The sequence below is a fragment of the Notothenia rossii genome (genome assembly GCF_949606895.1).
Source record: "Notothenia rossii genome assembly, chromosome: 4".
NCBI classification, from domain to species: Eukaryota; Metazoa; Chordata; class Actinopteri; order Perciformes; family Nototheniidae; genus Notothenia; species Notothenia rossii.
In genome coordinates, this window is record NC_136902.1 from 2,607,919 (window position 1) to 2,625,418 (window position 17,500).

Genomic DNA, 17,500 nt, shown 5'->3' on the forward strand with positions numbered 1-17,500 from the left:
GGTCATTACATTTTGCACCCTAAATGTTGAAATACTTCTCCACAATGAGAGGGCAGGGATGTTTGTTTGCAGCCTGCAATTCTACTAACCAGTTTAACTACTTTTAAAGTCTTTGTCCGGCTTCAGACGCTCTGATATTTCAGATAGTTTCCCATCCCGCCCGCTCCGACCTGCCGTTCACCCCGCCTGCAGCCGCTTCTATAAATAACTTATTCTGCTTCTTCTTCTTCTTCTTCTTCCCAAGCGAAACCCGGGAGTTAAACTATGAAATGTGAATTTCTCACAGCCGGAGGCCACTTCTTCCCTTTGATAATCCAACAGCACAAAACACGAGCAGTCGGTGTGAAACAGACATTACATGAAGGGAAAGTCCATAACATTAACCAGGTTTCTACAACTTGTTCATTCAGTCTCCCCTTTGGAGCTCAAAATAAGCCGTGGAACATATCAAAATGTAAAACTTTTTTTTTTTTTAATTGTTGGAAGTTATTTAGCAGATTGGCGTTCAAAGTCTACGCGCTGTTCGGCTAACGCTAACGTTAGCTCAGCTTGTTTCTCTGAGAACTTTAGATCCAGACCTATACAGTCTACGTTCCAGACGTGTAGGAAGATTTAACTGGAGGCAAATGTTATGTAAGAAGTAGCATCCTCTTCAAATCAAACAGACCTGCTGATTAAAACCATACTTGTCAACCCTCCCGATTTTCGCGGGAGACTCCCGATTTCATTGCCCTCTCCCGGTTTCCTCCCGGGGTCATATTTCTCCCGCATTTCTCCCGATTTCTGACAAAATCAGATATACACACGACTGTTTCCACTCGGACTTTAATACAGCTACACCATTGTTTGGTTTCCATGGTAACACGTCTCTTTAGTAGCGTGCGCAACTCAAAGTCTGACAGGGTGAGGCAGATATTCACAGAAAACAGAACAAGAATCGACAACTACTCTACTCTCTGCTCACTCCTTTCCTGTAAAATACAGGTCCAGCCCACACATATGCTCCATCAAGGACGGTGCTACAGGCCGCAAGGCAGTGCACTTACAACTACAATAAGCATGTTAATCTAACAGCTCCGGCGATTTTGCATTTTGAAATGCTCCCGATTTCTGAGGTCTAAAGGTTGGCAAGTATGATTAAAACACTGACTAAAGCAGTCTTATGGTAAAAATCTGTGTTTCTCCAGAGGGGCTACGAGCTAAAGGCTAACACTCTGTCATCTTGTTTCTGATTTCCCAACATGCACCCAACTTTTAGAAGAGGCTGAATTATCCTAAAGACTTGCCTTGTCTCTAAAATGAATGACTCGATGAGTAGAAGTAGTAGAAAAACACTGAATAAATCAGTTTCACGTTAAAAACCAGTGTTTCTCCAGTGGACAGCGCGGCTACGAGCTAAAGGCTAATGTTAGCTTTCTCTGATCAGTCCAGATCCAGATGTCCCAACACTAAAATCCTTCATCTGGTTAAAAAAGCAGCAGAAACTTTTAAAATGTGGCTTAAAACTGGTCCATATATGACAGCTTCTTGCAGTCAGCATACACTCAAAGGGGATACCACAGCTTCACCGAAATTAACGATTTATGGCATCCTACTTCCCAAGGATTTGAATTTCAAGACATAAGACCAATGAAGGCCCTTATTCCAAGGTAAACTAAGAACAGAAGAGCCTTACTTAACCGTTTTTCATTCAATGCCTTTCAAGACTTTTCCCTACAGGATCAGACAGTAGAGTTGTTTCATTAAAAGTCATCGCTTCAGCTTTTTTGTGAGTGTGTACCTGAGTGTGTTTCCGCAGGCTCTGATGAGCTGCACGATCTCCTTGTGCCGAAATCCCTCCACCGTCTCCTCGTTCACACTGGAGATGGTGTCCCCTGCGCACACACACACACACACGGTCAGCATGCACTTCTTTTACTGCTGCAGGATTGATTGATTGCATGAAACGTCGACATGTGCAGCACAAATGTGAAGACGTGGCTGATTAATGAACTGCAGCAGCCACGTGTGTGTGTGTGTGTGTGTGTGTGTGTGTGTGTGTGTGTGTGTGTGTGTGTGTGTGTGTATTTATATATGTGTGTGTGTGTGTGTGTGTGTGTGTGTGTATTTATATATGTGTGTGTGTATGTGTGTGTGTGTGTGTGTGTGTGTGTGTGTGTGTGTGTGTGTGTGTGTGTGTGTGTGTGTGTGTATTTATATATATGTGGTGTGAACTCTGATGTCTTTGTGAGGTTTCTGCACAAAGCTTTTATTCTGCTCTTTCAAAACCCACCGCCATGTGATGCAGTCAGAGAGGCTTGAGGACACTTGGAGAGACATGCGAGGAATGTAGGAAGTGCAACTGAAGGTCTGAATGGAGGAAGAGGAGCAGGGTCCTCTTCCTCCTTTAGTGACGGAGACGTTAGACTGAGGTCAACGAGGTTAAAACCAGAGACAGTGTATAGACCGCTGACGTGCTCAATAACACGTCGATGTCCAGCCTCAGATTCTCACTGGGAGAAGTCATCACCAGACAAAAGGAGAACAGAAACGTAAACCTAATTTTAGCTTTTAGGTCATCTGAATAAGCCTTATTTTTCGACTGTAAGGAAATACAGTTCTGAGTATCCTGGCAAGACAGTATTGATTTTAAGATGCTGCCTTTTGATCATGTCCGCACATCAAGACATAGGAACGTTTTTAGCTATTTTAACGTTGTGTAAAGCCACTTTGTGCACCCATCACTAAGCAGGGGACAGAATCAATCACCCTGGCCTTAACATTATTGCATCCGGATAATAATCAAAAAATGCTTAAAACTCTTAAAGAGCATACTTTGTTTGGTCTGCATCCCAGATACTTTGTCCCACTGCTTAAAATAAAAACACCTGATGCAGGTTTGTTCTTATTTGATAGGATAGTTTGAGTTTGAGTGGGATCATGTCTTCACTACAATGACAGCAAGTTGGAGAGCGATTACAATTTGTAAAAGCATTCACAATCTTTCTCGAGTGAAGAAATAACCTATAAGTACTTCATATCAACAGACGAGCTGCGGTGGAGCAGAAGTAACACTATATAAAAAGGACTTAAGCAAAAGTACAAGAACCTTAAAATTAGACTTAGTGCTTTACTTAGTGAGCGAGTCTTTTGAGTGTGTGTACGAAGCATTACGTGTTGAAATGCTATGTTTGATCATATAAAACCCTCGTCGGGCAGCAAGTTCGTGAATGTCATGCCTCAGTAAGCGCTCCATTGTATTGGACACACCCATACATGAGACACAATCAAAAGAAGAACGGATCTAAAAAGGTGAAGGAACTTGTGAAATATGTCCTCTTTTTAAAACCTGGCCGTCACATTTTCCAAAACAGACGAGTGACGTTTGCCAAATAAAAATATCACTTCCTCTAAAACCGAGCGGTTGTGTTTGCTCTTCTGTTTTAGGCACTTTGGTGAGAGGAGGTGTCAGAGAGGTGTCGTCTGGAAATACACACACACTGAGTCGCTTGTTGGCTGGAAAATGAGAGGACACACACACACACACACACACACACACACACACACACACACACACACACACACACACACACACACACACACACACACACACACACACACACACACACACACACACACACACACACACACACACACACACACACACACACACACACACACACACACACACACACACACACACACACACACACACACACACACACACACACACACACACACACACACACACACACACACACACACACACACACACACACACACACACGAGAAGCAGTTCAGGTTATTTTAGGCTATCATCACAGAAACTCACCGACTTTAAGTCCCGCCTCCTGCGCCGGGCTGTCCTCGTGCACTTTGCACACAAACGTGCACATCTCCACCGAGTTCTGGTCCTCATGGTGCAGCCCGTACGTCTGAGGAGAGACAACACACACTCTTTATTAAGGCTTTCTTCTGCTGCAACATTTCATTTAACTTCACAGGGACAGCGCTGTCAAGTTATCCAACATCACTAGTTATCAACACATTACATCACGTGTCACCTGTTAGACGCTTTTACCCAAACACACAGCCTCCCTTTTGACTATTCAAGTTCCAAGGCTTTTTTGTCATTAGTACGGCAGCCACAGTGTAGATATGTCGATGAAAAACTGAAGTCACAGGCTCCTCCAACAGAGCAGCATATAACAAATAAAACAGTGCAAGGAAATAGAAATATTGCACGAAGAGTCTATAAGTAAATTGAGAGACTATTTCTGTACCGCAGCACCTCGACAGATGAGGTAATGTCCCCCTAAAACAACTTAAAGAGGACATCATTATTATTGAATATGCCAATATTTTGAATGCAGGACTTCTACTTTCATGAGGGGTTTTTCTAAAACTTTATTTTTGACATTTTTACTTGGAGAACTGAGCACTTCTTCCTCCTCTGATAAATATGTCCGTGGAGTTTTATAGCTTTGTTTCTATTTCTGATTGGATGTTCCCGCCCTTCCTACAGGAAGTGATGTCACTCTGAGCGGCTCCAGTTTGTCCTCTGGTGCCGAGTTCAGGGTCCAGTATGCAAAAAAGGATATTTGCCTGTCAGCTATATTTGCGTGGTTATAAGTTTATCTTGCAGGCGGCTGAGCAGGAAGTGATCTGAATCTTTGCAAATTTTGCGAAACAGTCAAACATGGATCTGAGTTTCAGCGAGAACACTTCAGCGCGTCAGATAGAGGGCTCGGTATAATACACACTTTGAGAGTGTGTGAGGGAAAGGCCCTCAGCTTCTGAGATGAAGTCAGAAAAAGGAAGTTTGTGAGGCTGTGATACGGTGTGTGTGTGTGTGTGTGTGTGTGTGTGTGTGTGTGTGTGTGTGTGTGTGTGTGTGTGTGTTCTGCAGATACACTCTGGTGACTGAAAGAAGGAAGAGCGTGCAAACTCATGTGGAAGTAAACAAAAACAGTTTCCAAGGTAACTAAATATTATGTTGACAAATACAGTCCAAAGAAATCAGGTTATCGTTGTCTGATCGAGCAAAGGAAAGAAGTGAGGACTGCTGACTGGAGAGTCAAATATAACTGATAAGAGGCGAGCGTCCAATGCAGGACACACACACACACACTACACACTGTCCAGGTACTCAGAGCGCATAGTGTGTGTTCATGTCTGTTTGAAAAGAGGAAGACTTTGCATGTTTTGCCTCCTCACGTCCGCTGATATGATCTGCACCACTTCCTCTCATTATTCAGTTCTCATGTAATCAGAGTTTCAAAACGGAGTTATTGTGCAAAAAGTATTCCTACAATCTACACCAGTGCTGCTCTGACCTGAACATCAGCAGGAGAGGACTCTTTAAAGTAGAGACACTACATACTGATATACACCTGAACATCAGCAGGAGAGGACTCTTTAAAGTAGAGACACGACAAACTGATATACACCTGAACATCAGCAGGAGAGGACTCTTTAAAGTAGAGACACTACATACTGATATACACCTGAACATCAGCAGGAGAGGACTCTTTAAAGTAGAGACACTACATACTGATATACACCTGAACATCAGCAGGAGAGGACTCTTTAAAGTAGAGACACTACGTACTGATATACACCTGAACATCAGCTGGAGAGAACTCTTTAAAGTAGAGACACTACATACTGATATACACCTGAACATCAGCAGGAGAGGACTCTTTAAAGTAGAGACACTACATACTGATATACACCTGAACATCAGCAGGAGAGGACTCTTTAAAGTAGAGACACTACATACTGATATACAACTGAACATCAGCAGGAGAGGACTCTTTAAAGTAGAGATACTACATACTGATATACAACTGAACATCAGCAGGAGAGGACTCTTTAAAGTAGAGACACTACATACTGATATACAACTGAACATCAGCAGGAGAGGACTCTTTAAAGTAGAGACAGTACATACTGATATACACCTGAACATCAGCAGGAGAGGACTCTTTAAAGTAGAGACACTACATACTGATATACACCTGAACATCAGCAGGAGAGGACTCTTTAAAGTAGAGACACTACATACTGATATAAATCTACTATTTAAAGAACGGTGCGTTCGCTGCAGGACGGTCAGACTGTGAACAGGTTTTTAACACGTGAGAAAACCACACGGCTGAAAATCAAAAACCGCCTGGAGAGAAACAGAAAGTTTCCCCTGGAGCCATGAGACTGCATGACCTCTGACCCCCAACGCACGGTCGGATTAAAGGATTTCAGGATGAGACGCTTGAGTTTATCACAGAAATCCTGTTAAAAGCACTCCAGAGGTCCCCCCCCCCCCCCCCTCTGATAAAACACAGATGCTAATCCTCTCACCTGGATTTCAAAGCCAAACGCCTCCTCCTCCTTCTTCTCCAGCACCACCACCTTCCTGCAAAACAACAAGCAAGTCATTTTTATGATATACGTATATTTTGTGTTTGTTAAAGAAACCCTATTACGCTCTTTGGGGGTGTTCCTGTAGGTTTTGACGACTCCTTTGTTTACTTCCAGAACATGGTGAGATCACGATGGAACACTTGCGCTCTTATTGGCTCCAACACATTGTACGTAATAGGCTAAGGGGCGGGACATCTCTAGGCTGTTGACCAATCACAACAGAGCCGGCCAGCTAACCAATCAGAGCAGACTGGGCTCTGGGCTCACAGGAAATAATAATTTTAAAGTACACAATACTCCCATTTCTTCACGAAAAAGGACAAAAAACAAACGTATTAATCAGTTATTATTCAAGCTGACCTTTATGAAGTGTGTATTTGAATTTCTAACACACATATTTAATAATCTCTTTATTTTATAGCCCACAGGATAAATCTATAATGAGTTAATTGTTAGTATCCCTAAGAACTGAAAGCCCTTTATCCACTGGGTAAAGATGGTGATTGTTGTGCGTTATTCTGTGAGCGAGCCGGTGAATATGTAATCCGTCTTCCTGCCCTTCGCATGAGAGCAGCAGTGTTCACGCCGTACAGACGCGTACTGTACGTCTGCAGGAAACAGAGCCGCTCTGTGCCGCGCTGAGATATCTGCTTATGAGAGTTAGATAGAGAGGAATCCAGAGCGACGTCTCCTCCGCCTGCGCACAACTCTGAATATCATGAATACTGACGGGCACAGAAAGACGCAAGAGGCTGTCCCACATTTATTTAAGCGATTTCATGATTCAGTCTAAAAGATTAGAATACTGAGGAATCACTCGTCAAAACATTTTACTGGGGCATCCAGAGGGACGTAAACATCTCCTCTCAAGTAGATCCAAAAAACTCTGCAAGAGGCTAGGTGTCCCGCATGATTTGCTCCATAAAACAAAGGGCTGCTCAATTCATCGTATTTTAATCGCAATTACGATTTTGGAAACAACGCAATCGAAATAAAACGATTATTTTTATAAATATTTTTTATTTATTGGTGTTTGAGTTGAATTTTACTTAAAGTTCAGGGTCATCAACTGTTAAAAACACACAGTTCACTTTTTTTTTTTTCAATAAATGGATGTTTTCAAAGTAATGAATAATCATTTTTAATAATCGTGATATCAATTATTGACCCAAATAATCGAGATTATGATTTTTGCCATAATCGAGCAGCCCTAATAAAACGGTGAGGAATCAAAATATCCTAGAGCCCATGACGATGTCTATTTATTTGACGCAAATTCTGAGATCCAAGTATTCACTTCATAAAAATATCAAACAAGAGCAACGTGAAACTAAGAGGCAGAAAAAGCAGAAAGACTATAAATCCCACGGAGCGTTTTATTGATTTTACACATGATTCGATAAAACATCGGAAAACTGTGAGAAAGAAAAGTCCAAATGTCCCAGAGTGATGCATTCAAGTGTCTCCATTTATCTGACAAGTAATCTAAAACCCATACATATTCCCTTCATGATAAAACAGAAGCCCCCGGCATGCGTATGTCCAATACAACTGTGAATATCATGAGACTCTGAAGCCCACATGTATCTGGTCTTAAAAGTGGAAACTGCCGGATGTTACTCGCGATTCTCTCCGGATGTGTTATCTGTGATCTAACACCCATAAATATTGACTTCATGATCTTATAGAACTGAGAAAAGCCTCACATTTTAGTTTGAGAAGGTGGGGAATCCAGAGCGCTGTGTGTGTGCGTGCGTGTGTGTGTGCGCGTGTGTGTGTACCTCTGTGGTTCAGGAGCCAGAGTTAATGGTTTCCACTTCTGCAGCCCACCGCCCTGGAGGAGAAAACGAAACATTATTCGAGTGAAACACCTGCGTGACGTTAACCATGACTCATCAGGATTTCCCCCAACACACAAACACACACACAAACACACTAACCGGTCCAGCCGAGTAAAACACACACACACGTGTTTGTGTTGCCTGAAGCGTCAGAGAGCAGAAACCTGAAAGTCGAGTCGCGCTGCTCCGTGTTTACTTCACTGTCACAACATCAGGATCAAATTAGCCCCAGTTCACACAGATGATGGCTTCAGGGACTTACACAGATGATGCCTTCAGGGACTCGCACTAACGATGCCTTCAGGGACTCACATTAATGACCAGTCTGGAAACCCAGACAGAGGAAGTATAACTGAAGACAAAGTTTAGACTCACGAGCGCGCATTACAAAGTCTGTCATGTTTATACACTTTGTTTTGATCCTTACTTCTTTATTCTATTCAAGAGCAACCGTCTCAGTTCCCCCTGTGAGTATTCAAGTATTTCTGATGCTGAAGTCAGAAGGAAATGACCTAATGTTGGGAAGTGTTCTTGTCTCGATGGAAACAGATTTCTTTATTCATTAAAAGTAATATTTGAAGCATAAATCTATTTGAATGCGGTTTTTACAAGTTTTATTTTATAATAACGTGACTGTCTTTTGGGAACTGAGGACATTTTGTAATATTTCGGGACGTTTTATGGACAATAAGCTCCAGGTTAACCTATTAAGAACTGAGTGTAGACCTTAAGACTTCCAGATGTTATTTAATTAAAAAGGACGGAAATATAATCAAGAAAATGTTTTAAAACTCCAACACGTTCGAGTTAACTGGAAACATTTGAAAAATAACTGAAAGGTTACAAATGGGTAATAAACGTATGAATTAATCGCCTAATCAGCTGTTATTATTATTATAAACATCATATTTGTAGGGGTGCAACTAACACATTTCCCAGATGAATTGATGTTTTGATTTGTTAAATGTCAGAAAATAGTGAAAAACGTTCATCCAAGTCTTAAAATGTCTTGTTTCGTCCGTAAATAAGATATTAACTTTAATAAGATGTAAACAGAGAGAGAAGCAGCAGATCTCCAGATTTGGGACATTTCTGCTTGAAATATCAGCTGTTTTTGAAGATATCTGTCCGTCTGCAAATGCGTGAACGTCCGTGGACAAGTTCTACTTTCTGCTGTAAACACGACTCACTCACAATAAGCTCTTTGAGAGATATAGCGTCTACCTGAGTGTGAGAATACGGAAACGCTCCGTGTGCAGGAAATCTCTCAAAGAAAGAAGTCTCTGTGACGTCTCTCTACGCCCTCACAAGCCTGCAGCTCAAAGAGGGCTTTATCCAGAGTGTGTGTGTGTGTGTGTGTGTGTGTGTGTGTGTGTCCACCCCCTCCACATGTGTGCAGATGTGGAACTCAGATCTAACCAAGTACCAAGGGAGGGAAATACACTTCACCGTTTACTCTTTCTATGGACTGGAGGGAGGGTTATTATTGTTTGTTTGTTTGTTTTGAGTGAGGATTACAATGCTCCAATCCTTAAATAAATGTGATTTCAAAATAAAAGCGCACTGAAGCTGAACATCAAAACAAACGTGTAAATATAAGCGTAATGTGAAATTTAAGTAAAGGTACCTCAAAGCATTTTTTTTTTGTGTTATTGTGTATAAAAAAACTTGCTTTCAAAATAAAGTTTGATTGATTAAAACGCTCCGATCCACAGTGTAAGAAAAATACGATTTCAAAATAAAAGCGCACTGAAGATAAGCAGAGTTTTAAACTAATAACATCAAGTTAGTCTGGATCAAGTCAACCAATTACAGAAGCACATTCCTCCCCTTTAATGAATTCAATTAGCATCAGCGCGTGTTGTTATGTTTGCGCTCCAGTCTGTATCAGTATGTAGTGTCTCTACTTTAAAGAGTCCTCTCCTGCTGATGTTCAGGTGTATATCAGTATGTAGTGACTCTACTTTAAAGAGTCCTCTCCTGCTGATGTTCAGGTGTATATCAGTATGTAGCGTCTCTACTTTAAAGAGTCCTCTCTTGCTGATGTTCAGGTGTATATCAGTATGTAGTGTCTCTACTTTAAAGAGTCCTCTCCTGCTGATGTTCAGGTGTATATCAGTATGTAGTGTCTCTACTTTAAAGAGTCCTCTCCTGCTGATGTTCAGGTGTGTATCAGTATGTAGTGTCTCTACTTTAAAGAGTCCTCTCCTGCTGATGTTCAGGTCTATATCAGTATGTAGTGTCTCTACTTTAAAGAGTCCTCTCCTGCTGATGTTCAGGTGTATATCAGTATGTAGTGTCTCTACTTTAAAGAGTCCTCTCCTGCTGATGTTCAGGTGTATATCAGTATGTAGTGTTTCTACTTTAAAGAGTCCTCTCCTGCTGATGTTCAGGTGTATATCAGTATGTAGTGTCTCTACTTTAAAGAGTCCTCTCCTGCTGATGTTCAGGTGTATATCAGTATGTAGTGTCTCTACTTTAAAGAGTCCTCTCCTGCTGATGTTCAGGTGTATATCAGTATGTAGTGTCTCTACTTTAAAGAGTCCTCTCCTGCTGATGTTCAGGTGTATATCAGTATGTAGTGTCTCTACTTTAAAGAGTCCTCTCCTGCTGATGTTCAGGTGTATATCAGTATGTAGTGTCTCTACTTTAAAGAGTCCTCTCCTGCTGATGTTCAGGTGTATATCAGTATGTAGTGTCTCTACTTTAAAGAGTCCTCTCCTGCTGATGTTCAGGTGTATATCAGTATGTAGTGTCTCTACTTTAAAGAGTCCTCTCCTGCTGATGTTCAGGTGTATATCAGTATGTAGCGTGTCTACTTTAAAGAGTCCTTCCTTTGTGTATGTTTGTTTATAGCCAGTAGGAAACCAGGTCAAACATAAACAGTGTACAGTAAATAAAACCATTTTTCCTCAACAGTTGACAAAATATAACTCTTACTAAACATTTTGATTTAGTGAAAGTCATTTTAAAGCTTTAAATGCTGATTTCAACCAGTTTACATGAAAGTGACAAAACAAGACATGTTATGACCTCATATGTCTCATCTTTATTTTGCCTCGTCTAAAACATCTTTATCGTGCAGCTGCTTCATAAATCACTCTGAGTGTTTGGGTGGTCTGCACTGAGGATGGGCTACTGTTCACACACACACGCACACACGCACACGCACCCACAATGTGCTCACTTTAGTACGACGTAAAACCCAGAAATCAGCAGATTTGAGGCTAAAAGCAGCTTTTTCAGATTCTTTTATGCACACAATTTATTTTTAATCAAACGCCAAAGCAACTCGCGTTAGTTCAGTTAACCCTTGAAGCTCCAACACAGAATTAAAGATGGTTTTACTTTAAGAAACGCAGAGAAATCTCCACATTTGAGAGTCTGGAAGCAGCAGGTCTGCCACAGAAATCACAAATATGTTTGTGTGGATTAATCCTTGCAGCTCTCATGTGTTCAGTAGACATCACTGAAACCACCTCGTCCTCCTTCCGGCAGGTTAAATCATCCATAAAATGATATATATTTTGGCTTGAAATGAGCAGAGTGAAGTGGAAAAAGTGGATCTAAATAACGTTAAACGTTGAAGTCTTGTACAATGACAGATTAAAAAGTGAGACATGTCTTAGAGAGGATTTAAAGGCTCTCACGTTGACAGCAGGTCTTAAACACAGGGCTCACTTTATGAAACAGCAGAGAAACGTACAGTCAGTGGATCATCGCGATGCACGTTGTTCTGGTGAATTGATCACAAACATCAACTAAAGAGTTGTTGTTCTGCATCGTGTGCAAAACGCTGAGCCTGGGAATAAGTCGAATCAATGATTGAGCCTTTAAAGTGGAACAAGTTCACATTACGAGCTTAATAAGAAGTGAGTAAAATCACCTTTAAAAAGCTGAAAAACACTAAAAACTTCAGATTAAAAATGTTTATAAAGCTGATTGTTAGAGATCATTTCAGTTAAATGCACTTCTAGAATAAACTGCTTTGTGGAAATAGTTGATATAAGCAAAGTGTTTGAGTCTTCTAGGAACAATTAGAGCTCAAGTCAGTACATTAACTTTCAGAGTGGATTTAGAAGCTGAAAAACCCTAGACATGTCTGAATAACGAGATTAAAACTGCTGGTATGAGTTAGTCAAAGCTAAATGCACTTCTCCTACCTTCTACAATCATTACTTTGTGATATGAATAATGTGTTTGAGTCTTGAAGGAACAATTAGAGCTTAAAAAGTGAGTAACTGAACTTTACTGGTGGATTTAGAAGCTGGAAAACCCTCCAAACTTCAGAGCAAAGTGATTACAGCGGGAGTTTAGATGACTCAAAGTGCCTCGTACCTTCTTGAAGCTCCGGGGCAGAGTTCCTCCGGAGTACGCCAGGCTCTTGCTCAGAGACTTGTAGTTGTACACTTCGGAGCAGTTTGTCTCCTGAGTCCTGCAGCTGTCCGACTTAGAGGACATGAAATAGATGTCGCTTTCCTGAGAGCCATGCCCGCTGGAGTTCACTTTCTTCAGCCTCCTGAACGTCATGGTGCCGGGGAGCCGGAGAGAAGCGGCTCATAAAGAGATGAGAGATGCTGTAGTTGGGGAATCAACGCACTAGTGCTGCCGAGAGGCTGTGGGGGCGGGGCATATATCCCGAAGCAGCCAATAGGACGCCTGACGTGCATCCTCTCCTGGTGCATTCAGGGACACCTCGGAGGTTTCTGCTTTATTGGTTGATGTTTTGAACATACACACAGAGGTGGAAGAAGTACTCAGAGCGCGTACTTGAGTAAAAGTAGAAGTACTCAGGTCTTGTAGTAAAAGTAGAAGTACTCAGATCTTGTACTTGAGTAAAAGTAGAAGTACTCAGATCTGCTTGAGTAAAAGTAGAAGTACCAGAGTGTAAGAATACTCTGTTTCAGTAAAAGTAGAAGTACTCAGATCTTGTACTTGAGTAAAAGTAGAAGTACTCAGGTCTTGTACTTGAGTAAAAGTAGAAGTACTCAGATCTTGTAATAAAAGTAGAGGTACTCAGTTCTTGTAATAAAAGTAGAAGTATTCAGATCTTGTTCTTGAGTAAAAGTAGAAGTACTCAGATCTTGTACTTGAGTAAAAGTAGAAGTACTCAGATCTTGTACTTGAGTAAAAGTAGAAGTACTCAGATCTTGTACTTGAGTAAAAGTAGAAGTACTCAGATCTTGTACTTGAGTAAAAGTAGAAGTACTCAGATCTTGTACTTGAGTAAAAGTAGAAGTACTCAGATCTTGTACTTGAGTAAAAGTAGAAGTACTCAGATCTTGTACTTGAGTAAAAGTAGAAGTACTCAGGTCTTGTACTTGAGTAAAAGTAATAGTCCCAGAGTGTAGGAATACTCTGTTACAGTAAAAGTCCTGCATTCAAAATGTTCCTCAAGTAAAAGTAGAAAAGTATTATCATCAAAATATAGTGAAAGACAGTAAAAGTAGTCATTGTGCAGATTGGTCCATTTCAGAATAATAGATATGATATGTTTTATAATGATTGATCATGAAAGTGTTCTCAAAGCTGGTAAAGGTGCAGCTAGTTTGAATGACTTTGTATACTGCAGGGTAGCTGGTGGATTTACTCCAGGTGGAACTAAAGTCTGATTTAACACTTGATTAGATTTCACATCATTCATCCACATCTGTGAAGTAACTAAAGGTACTAAATACATGTAGTGGAGTAGAAGTACAGCATGTACCTCTAAACTGTAGTGGAGTAGAAGAACAAAGTAATATAACATGGAGTAGCATTTTGACAATTGTTCTTCAGTATTCCCATTTAATGCAACATATACTTTTACGTCTCTAAGTGTTGGAAGCAGATAAAGTCAGTCATGGTTTTTCCTGCAGCATTTGAATGCAGCATGTGTCGCTGGCAGACTAACCTCTCATTAAAGTGAAGGGCTGACATTACTCAGGGAAAACTAATATGTATCCTCTGCACAAACTCCTGCTTTGACAACACAGAGATTACGTTTTGAGAAGAGGAATTACATTATAAAGAGGCAGAGAGAAAACTATTATTCACAGTCAGTGGATCCTGAGAGCACAGCGCCTCCTGGTGGTGGAAGACATAATCCACAACATAATAAAGACAGGAACCAAAGAGTGAAGTTAATATGATTTATTAAAATCTTTACACAGTGAGTTAATTCAGGCGTAATACATGATCCGGATATATTGAAACGATATGACTGATTAAAGCATTTAAATAACAACCAATTAATTCAAACAAAACTCAATTAATAAGTTAGATAACACAGATGTATCTTCCCCCTCTGTCACACACACACACACACACACACACACACACACACACACACACCACACACACACACACACACACACACACACACACACACACACACACACACACACACACACACACACACACACACACACACACACACACACACACACACACACACACACACACACACACACACACACACACACACACACACACACACACACACACACACACACACACACACACACACACACACACACACACACAGTCCTGTTCCCCAAAACACTTTCAAGTATCTTCTGCAAACGTAGGGAGGCCCAGGAGTGACAATAATAATACAAAATTAATAAATTAAGGCTTTAATTGTATTACATTAGTATAGAAAGCACTACATTTGTAATATTTGAAGACAAACATTAATACTTTCCAGACTACAAACTACAGATCAATTTAAAATAATGTTTACTCTGCTCTTGAGCGATTTTTTTTTTCTTTCATTTTTTCTCAACAGGGCTGTTTCTAAAAGATATGAGTACTGTGGCGCTGATCTTGCTTATAAGATATATCAATTAGTAGCCGTGGACGTAAACAACAACAATAACAACAACAACGTGACGTCGGAGCTCCGTGAAAACTGCCGTCTGACGCTCTGTTTGATACTCAGATTTCTGGAGGAATTATACAATTTTTGAGGAACAGAAATATTGTTTTCTGGCATCACTTTAACATTTTACGGGAACAAATCTCGCTAGTAGTTATCGACTAGTATAACTAGTAGTTATCGACTAGTATAACTAGTAGTTATTGACTAGCATAACTAGTAGTTATCGACTAGTATAATATAAATGTATTTCTTGATTCAAATGAGAGGACATGCCCTTACGTAATCATCATTTCATTTCACTTCTTTCCAAAAAAAAACGAAATTCATACCTCAGCCTTCAACAAGTCATGCGTTTGTGTGTTAATTAATCAATACCATGCCCACACGTTATTTAATTATTATGAAAGCTAATTTAACACGACTCAGTTCAATTCTACCTGTATATTAAACATGTTTGATTTTTTGCTGTTTTGTCACTCCCGGGCCTCCGTAGTCATGAATAATAAAAGTCCCAAAATCATAGTAAATATGATGTTTTACGGCCACAGAGAAAAACAGCAACACCACGTGGATAATATCCAAAGTGCACGACGACACTCTGTTCTACTAACAGCCGACATAAAGGGAACAGGTGAAGGCACAGGAAGCTGAGTACACTTCTGTTAGCGTGATATATATTCACTTTAAATATGGCAGCGAGAGTGGAGTATTAATACAAAAAAAACATCATATTTCCACGATGCAAACTAACCGGAGTTTCCATACAGCGCCATGCGTCGGTTACAGAGATGCAGGTTTTCTTCTACAACATTTAGACTGCTTTGGTTTATTCCTAAAAAGGGGGTTATTTACAGTAAACCAGTGCAGGGGCAGGGGCTCCTTTTATTTGAAGAAACCGGAAGACCCTCTCGGAGGACCCATCAGCATGCGGGCCTGGTTCTTGTGAGTGATGTGGATCTGGAATAAGAAGAAAAGTCCCGTTGATTTAAATATAATAAAATCATAAATACAATTCTGAGTTTTAGAAAAGCATTTAAAGTATTAAAAATGTGCGTTGTTGTTTTTAAACCTGGATTTAATTGGTCCGTATAATTGCTTCAGTATTTAACGAAAGCTCTGAGATATATTGATATAATCAGTAATGTGGATATCATGACCGAGTGGTTCAAGCAGTTTCAATTCAGTATTTAAAATTGTAACCATCAAAATAAAAATAATTTTAAAAAAACAATTAAATTCATTTCAGTTTACAAAAGTAAAATGTAAGAATAACAATGTTTTTAAAAAGGAAAGAAAATGTTTAATCATTTTCAAATATTCCAAATAAATATTTAATTAAAAAAAATGCATTTAATTATATCCAAAAAACAATTCAGAGACTAAAACGTTTAATTAATTTAATATAAAAAAAAAAAAAAGTTTAATTCATTTCTAAAAATAAAATACAAATACATTCAGCCATGAGAATTAAAAACACTTTAATATCACTAAGCTTTGTGGTTCCAGATCTGTTCACATCTACCGTTATTAATAATTAGAAAATAAAAAACTGTGAGTGTCATGTTAGTGTTCACCGTGCAGGGAGGCTGCATCCACGGCTCCCCATCGATCTGCATCGGCAACGCCTTCTTCACCCTGAGGGGGCACAAGATCCACAGCAGAGGGTCAGAACAACCACAAATAATTAGATCCACAGCAGAGGGTCAGATCAACAGAGAGTCAGAACAACCACCTTAATGTTGGATTTAAATATAAAAGAAGACGCAGCATGCAGGATGATTGTGATGCAAAGAGCCGAGGATCATCGTCTGAGTCAAGCCTCGTTAAGAGCCTGAAGGCAACATGTCTGAGCGTTTCTCTGCTGGAGCCTGAAGGCAACATGTCTGAGCGTTTCTCTGCTGGAGCCTGAAGGCAACATGTCTGAGCGTTTCTCTGCTGGAGCCTGAAGGCAACATGTCTTAGCGTTTCTCTGCTGGAGCCTGAAGGCAACATGTCTGAGCGTTTCTCTGATGGAGCCTGAAGGCAACATGTCTGAGCGTTTCTCTGCTGGAGCCTGAAGGCAACACGTCTGAGCGTTTCTCTGCTGGAGCCTGAAGGCAACACGTCTGAGCGTTTCTCTGCTGGAGCCTGAAGGCAACACGTCTGAGCGTTTCTCTGCTGGAGCCTGAAGGCAACACGTCGGAGCGTTTCTCTGCTGGAGCCTGAAGGCAACACGTCTGAGCGTTTCTCTGCTGGAGCCTGAAGGCAACACGTCTGAGACGAGCCTCGTTAAGAGCCTGAAGGCAACACGTCTGAGCGTTTCTCTGCTGGAGCCTGAAGGCAACATGTCTGAGCATTTCTCTGATGGAGCCTGAAGGCAACACGTCGGAGCATTTCTCTGCTGGAGCCTGAAGGC

The 17,500-nt window shown here is 40.6% G+C and overlaps 2 protein-coding genes across 2 annotated transcripts in view; both read right to left on the reverse strand.

Annotated features, from left to right (window-relative positions):
• tamalin (trafficking regulator and scaffold protein tamalin) overlaps positions 1-12,837 on the reverse strand; it is an 18,489-nt gene extending 5,652 nt beyond the window's left edge. The window contains exons 1-5 of the mRNA XM_079675265.1: positions 12,582-12,837; positions 8,184-8,236; positions 6,340-6,394; positions 3,812-3,914; positions 1,781-1,874 (exon numbers count right to left, since the gene is read on the reverse strand). Of these exons, the coding sequence (XP_079531391.1) occupies positions 1,781-1,874; positions 3,812-3,914; positions 6,340-6,394; positions 8,184-8,236; positions 12,582-12,773 (497 nt within the window). The 5' untranslated portion in view covers positions 12,774-12,837. The remainder of the gene's footprint in view (positions 1-1,780; positions 1,875-3,811; positions 3,915-6,339; positions 6,395-8,183; positions 8,237-12,581) is intronic.
• Positions 12,838-14,360: 1,523 nt separating this feature from the next.
• The window catches only part of dgkaa (diacylglycerol kinase, alpha a), a 51,406-nt gene continuing 48,266 nt past the window's right edge, over positions 14,361-17,500 (reverse strand). The window contains 2 exon segments of the mRNA XM_079675206.1: positions 14,361-16,062; positions 16,680-16,740. Of these exon segments, the coding sequence (XP_079531332.1) occupies positions 15,988-16,062; positions 16,680-16,740 (136 nt within the window). The 3' untranslated portion in view covers positions 14,361-15,987.